Source organism: Sprattus sprattus (genome assembly GCF_963457725.1).
Source record: "Sprattus sprattus genome assembly, chromosome: 12".
Lineage (NCBI taxonomy): Eukaryota > Metazoa > Chordata > Actinopteri > Clupeiformes > Clupeidae > Sprattus > Sprattus sprattus.
In genome coordinates, this window is record NC_137910.1 from 19,746,090 (window position 1) to 19,753,703 (window position 7,614).

At 41.8% G+C, this 7,614-nt stretch overlaps 1 protein-coding gene across 1 annotated transcript; it reads right to left on the bottom strand.

The window, feature by feature from the left end:
• Positions 1-5,560: 5,560 nt before the first annotated feature.
• On the bottom strand, positions 5,561-7,147 carry htr7a (5-hydroxytryptamine (serotonin) receptor 7a; the record flags this gene model as incomplete). Its single annotated transcript, XM_080848669.1, has 2 exons — positions 5,561-6,362; positions 6,543-7,147. 2 exons carry the CDS (start codon positions 7,145-7,147, stop codon positions 5,561-5,563), a joined length of 1,407 nt encoding a protein of 468 aa, XP_080704795.1.
• Positions 7,148-7,614: the final 467 nt, after the last annotated feature.

Genomic DNA, 7,614 nt, shown 5'->3' on the forward strand with positions numbered 1-7,614 from the left:
ATTACCTAGCCTACATCCCCTTTGATGCTCAGATTTTTAAACCCTAAAAAAAAATCTGAAGAATGTGCGCGGTCTGAAAAATCCATTGCGCGGCCTCTTCGACTGGCCTGCGCGGCCGTGCGCGCGCAGTTTAGAGGGAACATTGCATCTGATTATAAACCCAATTGTGTATTCTGTTTAATGGGTTGCATATGACTGTATTCTTATGATCATTCTTTCAGCTGCATCATGGGTTCTTTTCCAACTGATTAGTCAGTAGGCGGTGCTTTTATATGTTTTGTTAAGTTACCTTGGTGATGAACCCCAGTAAAAAGTGAACCACCATCGTGACACAGAAAACCCAGGGGTAAGCCTGAAGATACCTCCCCAACCTCAAAATCCTGCTTAGCCGTAAAGGACCCAGAGGAGCATTTACTTTAATCAACAACAACAGATAAGAACCTCTCAGCAGCACCGTACCAGATGGATTTTTAGCAGCAAAACGTTTAATCTTTTAGATGAATTGCTGAATGATCAAATTAGTTACTGAGCCAGCAGTGCTGATTCCTGCATCAAATTGGCTTGGCTGAGCAATTAAATATAGCAACCTGGATCCCAGGGCTTTAAATTGATGCCTGCCCGAAGCTGCCCCAAACATTATTCAAAACATCTCTGATGTGCAATCACACTTGACCCTGGTCTCATTTGAATTGTCGGGTCTCCTGGGAGATACTAGAATGTTCCGCAGGTGTGTATGGAGCAGGCAGCTGGCACAAAAACCCACGTGGGTTACACTGCTGTGTTTTCCACTCTGCCGCTCAACCATCCTGTTCCTTCTGCTGACACTCTTTGTCCCATGGGCTCCTGGCAGTGCCGTGTGGGTGGAGTGTCTGTTCCAGACATTCACAGTGTCAAAACAAATAAATGATGATCAATGGCATTCATTCTGCGGTGGAGGAAAAGGAGGGTCCTTGTTAAGTATGGCGTATTGCAATAATTGCGCTGTGATTCCATTACAATATATTTTATCATCCACCAGGCCTAGAAATACTGCACATCTCAGCCTAAGATGCTAAACCTTAGGCCCTTACTAATACCAAGGATTTGTTTGTTTGTTTGGATTTGTCATATCTCACACTGCTTTAAGACGGTTTCTTTCAAATGTAATAATTTGAAAGTGAAAGTGACTCAGAGGTGGTGTAGACATGCACACTCTGAAATCCACCTCTGCATTTAACCCATCCAGGGAAGTGAAACACACACAGTGAAGTGCAGTTACACACTAACCCGGAGCAGTGAGCTGCCTTTGGCGGCACACGGGGAGCAGTGATCGGGGTTAGGTGCCTTGCTCAAGGGCACTTCAGCCGTGGATGTGGGCATCCTTGACATAGCTGTGATGACAGATGTGATGTAGAAATATCACCTGGTCACCTGATACCCCTGGTCAGGGGTTCCTCCAAGAAAGACAGCCGGACCCAGAAAAAGGACTAAAGAATGAATGAATGAATTAACAGTCTTGTACAGTTTATTTGGAAAATACATGGATGCATGAATAAAACTACTATTTATATTTTCGTATTTGATTGTCTTAATATTAAATACTAAATCATTTTATAATATCAAAGTGACTTCATTGACTTGGTAATGCTGTTAATCAGGGAGTCAGTGACATATATTTATGAAATAGGTGGTTAGAAAAGAGGTTTATTGGGGTTTATTGTTATTACACATGTAAACGTACGTCCGTACTATACACATCATATATATACTGTATATCTATATATATATATATATATATATATATATATATACACAGCCGCGGAAAAAATTAAATCAAAATTATCAGTTTCTCTGGTTTTACTATTTATTGGGATGTGTTAAAGTAAATTGAACATTCTTGTTATATTCTATAAACTACTGACAACATTTCTACCAAATTTAAAATAAAAATATTGTCATTTAGAGCATTTATTTGCAGAAAAATGACAATTGGTCAAAATAGCATTTTTTTTTTTATTCCACCCAATATTGATTTCTGAACTCTTCTTAAGTTAAAACATTAGTATTGTGTTGTTTAAAAATGAATATGAACTTGTTTTCTTTGCATTATTCGAGATCTGAGAACACTGCATCATTTTTGCTATTTTGACCAATTGTAATTTTTCTGCAAATAAATGCTCTAAATGACAATATTTTTATTTTAAATTTGGTAGAAATGTTGTCAGTAATTTATAGAATAAAAGAACAAAAATGTTCAATTTACTTTAACACATTCCACTAAATAGTAAAACCAGAGAAACTGATAATTTTGAAGTGGTCTCTTAATTTTTCCCGCGGCTGTGTGTATATATATATATATATATATATATATATATATATATATATATATATATATCTTATTCTTAGCACATCAGACTTTATTGTTTAGTATTATACATGTGAAGGTATGCTCATATTATGCACACCATACTCTTAACCAAAAATCCTTCCTAATTTACCAAATGTAAATATGTAACAGCAAAAAAAAATTGTGAAGGAACGATTTTCTGAATGCACACCGAGCGTCTCAGACTCGGAATAGCAGTGATTTCTTGTGATTAGGAGCGCAAAGACAACAGACAAACCCCAGACTGAATGTCAGTTAATCAGCCCGGAGGCACTCAGAATGAAAGAAGTGACAAAAAAAAGTAAAAATGGCAGAATTATGTCAAATCAGGCCCATTTGGGGTAGGCACGATCCTGAAGTTCTGTTTGAGAGTTTGGAGTGTTTTTATCAGGAAGTATTGGGTGTTGCAAGTCTACGAGGTCCAATTAAGATTAATAATCCAGACATATAAATGAAATCACTTGCATTAATAGCGGAGTCACCACTGCTGTAAACAAAAACGAAAAGAGATTATTGGAAACAGTAAACTTTGTTATTCCCTCCTTAAAAAAACAGCCAAAGTCTCTGTATCCAACCTCTTGTTGGCCCATATTATAATACATTTTCCATGTGCTTAAAATAAGCATGCACAAAACAAGTTATTTCCTTACCAAAGGGCCCATTCAGTGCTTCAACTTTTGGTTGTTTGCAGAAAACGCCATTTTAACTTAAGGTAGGCTAATGTTAATTTGTCTCCTGACCTTTATTTCAGTGATGCTCCTGTCCAGCCACATAAGTAATGGCAGCCGTTAATGTCAGCTTCCTTTGACTGTGAACACTGTCGAAGGGAGGCAGAACTAAACAGTTTTTTAAAAGCATAACAAATGCCAAAAGAGAACCTTTATATGACTGATGTGCTGCTGTTCATTCTTCATCAAGTCTGGTTCCATATAAATGTGCTTATAGAGTTAAATGTCTGAAAAGAAATGTGATGTGATGTACACTGTCCTCCATTGAAGTCAGACGATTCAACCATGCTATACATAACGTCCCTCTATGGTAGGGATAATACAATGCTAATGAAAAAAGTCAATACCCAAATTTTATTTTCCACCACTCCTAGGTAAGGCTTCACAAACTCAATTTTCTTCATCACCTCTGACAGGTAGAGTAGCTGTCAGTAAGATCCAGGATATGGAACCCAGGAATTGCACCCCTTAAACCACCCAGCCCAGCCGCCCTCCTTCCCCGAGGGAGACTTCAGTGGATGAAATATAAAGAGATTCAGTGCATTGCAGCCCAGCCTTCCACCTTCTTTCGCACTTCCATTTCAGCCAGGTGTCACTGGGGCCCTGGACATTGACAGTGAGTGGGTATAATTAGCATGCCTTCCCAGTCTTTAAGGTCACCCACCCATCCACCCATAATGCTCTTACCCCGTGGCAGCAGTCCTGTACCGTTTCATTCTCTTGACACGCTACAGATTGGTGCAGTTTGTGTTCTTGTGGGCACATTGAGAGAATTCTGTCTCTCAGATGGAGGCAGAGCTGTCTTACCAGTGCTGTGCTGATCGTTTGCGTCATCCTGACGCCAAAGGCTAATACACACAGTGAGCACGTAATGCCTGACATTTACTTGTCATTTATTTAAAAATCATAATACTCACTTGACCTATACTAAAACTATATGTTGTGTACAATACAAGCAATAAGAAATAGTCTTGACATGAAATGAAAATAGTTTATCATTGCGTTTGTGAACATGAGTAAATACAGTACAACAGATAGGTGCATATATATAAAATTAATTAACATAAATAGATATGAAATTTCATTGATCATTGAACATTTTCACTACAACTGACATGCTGCACAATAACATGACATGTGCACAACATTAAGAAGACACACTTCATGAAGAAACTCCACATTACAGTGTATTTCAACTTGTGCCTGTACATCTTTAGAAAAAAAGTACCATTGGCCAGGGTATATAAAACATTCATGTGTTGAAGTCTGAAGGTGTAAGGAGGAACCCATTAAGTCCACCAACAAAGCTTGTTGGATATTCCCCTGAGAGGCAGTGCAGGGTCTTCTGAAGGTTACTGGTAATCCAAGAGTGAGACCATCAAACGTCCCAGAGAGAGAAACAGATTGCAAACAGATCTGGAATCAGGTTCCACCTGTCCTACACTTAACCCTGATTGTTCGACACTAAATACAGGAATCGCAGTAGCTACCAGACACAAAGGAACCCTGGGGAGAGAGTTGACGGTTTCTAATTTTAATGGAGAAGTGCTTTGTTCTTGTCAAACTGCTCTGGACAGGTAAAGATTTAATGCATACACCAAATTGAATAAAACAACAATCTTTAAAATAACAAAATGCTGACGCTTGGCAAACGAGTACAAGTATGGTTCAATAAATGCCCCAGACTCATTTACCTTCATTTTTTCTTTTTTAAACGAAATACATCAAACCAACATTCAGGGAAAGAGACCGAAAGCCTAATTCATTACTATCACATATTGTCTGCAGGACATACTAAAATTGGGCTGAGGTTTTTGCCAAGATTAGAGTGTTTATCCAGAATAGACCAAAGACTGGTCTGAGAAGACCAGAGACCAAGACCAGGTGACTGACCATACCCAGTCCGTGGCCCACAACACACTCTTCCTCAGTGGTACAGAGGAAATCTGTTTTGATAGCACATACCCCCCCTCTCCATCTATACATTTTATACAATACATATGTTGAAATGAATGCATTGTACCTCAATGACAACACACTATGCCTGTGTGTCTGTTTGTCACTGAAAGAAGTACATTTACATGTGTTCATTTAGTGGGCTCTTCATCCAAAGCAATTTACAAGTAAGCTTTTACCACTTTTCTGTTTATGCAGCTCCATGGGAATCACAGCCTCGACCTTAGTGTTAGCACCATCGACCATGCAGTACTGGTTGAGCTACAGTGACACCAGTTGGGCTATGGGTATGTAAACTAACCAGTGATCACATAATGGATTATCGTGGCTTTATGTCAAAGTGCCTCTCAAAGTACCTTTCTTTGATTCTTTATGTCCATAAAACTGAGTGGGCCAACACTGACCATGAGAATGTCTTGCTCTGTCCAAGTAATCACTATAAGAGGTTCCATCAGTACCATCCACACTTGCGCTGGAAGTCTGTTGATCTAAGCACACGGACTTTGGATGTTTATACCACTAGATCAGGCCTCTCCGCCAGTTTGAGGGCCTCGTGCATGCCTGCAGCAGAGAGGCGACGGTTTATATTGCGGTAACGACATCGTATGAGGTTGTGGTAGGTGGTGCGCAGGTCGCGGTTGAAGAAGGCGTAAACGAACGGGTTAATGAGCGAGTTGGCGTAGCCCAACCACAGCAGCGTGCGCTCTACCCAGAGGGGCACGCAGCTGCACTCGGTGCCACAAATGAAGGGCCGCGCGGTGGACAGCAGGAAAAAGGGCAGCCAGCACACAAAGAATGCGCCCACCACAATACCAAGCGTGGCCGCCGCCTTCTGCTCTCGCTTGAAGATGGAAATGCTCTTGTGGTCGTTACCACTGGCCGAGCGCAGAAAGCGGGACAGGCGCGTGCAGTCTTCCACCTCGCGCTGCAACTTTAGCGCCACAGTCACGCAGTTTACACCTTGCTCCTCGCCATCCACCTCTCTCTCGGCCCCCTGCTCTTTCTTAATTGGCCGGGGGAACCCGGTGATAGTGTGCTTGGCGGCGCTGAGCTTGGCCGCACGGTAGATACGGTAGTACATGACCAGCATAACAGTCATTGGTATATAGAAAGCAACCGCTGTGGAATATATGGTGTATCCAAAGTCCTGGCTGATGAGACACACCCGGTCGTCGTTGACGTTCTGAGCCCAACCGAAAAGTGGGGGTAGGGTAATGGATGCAGACAACAGCCACACTGAGAATATCATCTTCGCCATGCATCTCCCACTTTGCCTCACAGGATAAGTCAGTGGCTTAGTTATGCCAAGGTACCTAAAAAAAAGAGCGTTTTAAGGTGGATGTAAACAATATCGTACACAGATTAATTATTATGAGTGTGCTACAAGAGTCCCAAACTTGATATGACATCACACATATTTGGCCTGACTACTGACAATACAAACAAAATAAAAAAGATGGCTAGAGGGCCACATAGTGTAGTTTTGCACTCACCTGTCTATGCTGATAACGCAAAGTGTCATGATGGACGCGGTGCAGCACATCACATCCATGGCGATAAAAACATTGCAGAAAAACTGACCAAAAATCCAGCGGCCACCTATAAGGTCCGTGATGCTTACAAACGGCATGACGGCGAGTGCTACAGAAAGGTCTGCCAGCGCGAGGGAGACTATCAAGTAGTTTGAGGGCTGCCGTAACTTCTTCACAAAACACACCGAAATCACCACGAGAAGATTGCCACAAATTGTGATGAAAGTGAGTAGAGTAAGGACTATGCCAATCACGACATTCTCCGCTTTGCCATGACTGAGAATCTGCTCACCACAGAGCGAGCTATTCGCCATTTCCATCAGAAGATTTGGAGAGCCCGAGGGTAAGTCACCGTCGGACCCTGATGCTGCTGCCGCTGCGACCACAGCCTCCCCGGCCTCATGCGCAATACTGATGAGACGTGGTACCAAAGCCTCTGAGATCAGCATGTTTGTATTGGCCGTGTCGTGGTCCGTTAAACGCTCCTCTATCATGAAAGACCTCATACTGCTCTCCGTGCTAAGTGCGCTTCTCGTGCCGGTTCCGTTGGAGTCGCCCAACATCATGATGCGCGCCTTTTATCCATGGACTTTACAAGCCCGTCTGGTGACAAAACTCACAGATGTGCGCTGACTAAAGCGCATCGCAATAACACTTTTGCCACACGGTCATCATGCGCAGCCAATTTAGCCACGCTGCTTTCTCTCGCAAAAAGAATGTTTTGGAAACAGAAGCCAAAGTTTTCATTATGTTGTAGAAGCGGCGGTTCAACGGCTTGCTACTGAGATAACAGCTTAAAAATAACTTGTATATGAGAATATAGCCTAATTTGTCTCGCAAGTGACGTCAAGCATCACATCCACCTCCCATTGGAAACGACCCATTTGCTGTAGTTGAAAGCCTAGTCCAGTAGTAAATTATTGATGTATGAAATCAGATGTTATACATCAACCATCAGATACAATAGGCAACATAGATCATTTTAAATACGAGGTTGACAGGGTCTTATCTCTGATTAGCTCTAGTCAAGATT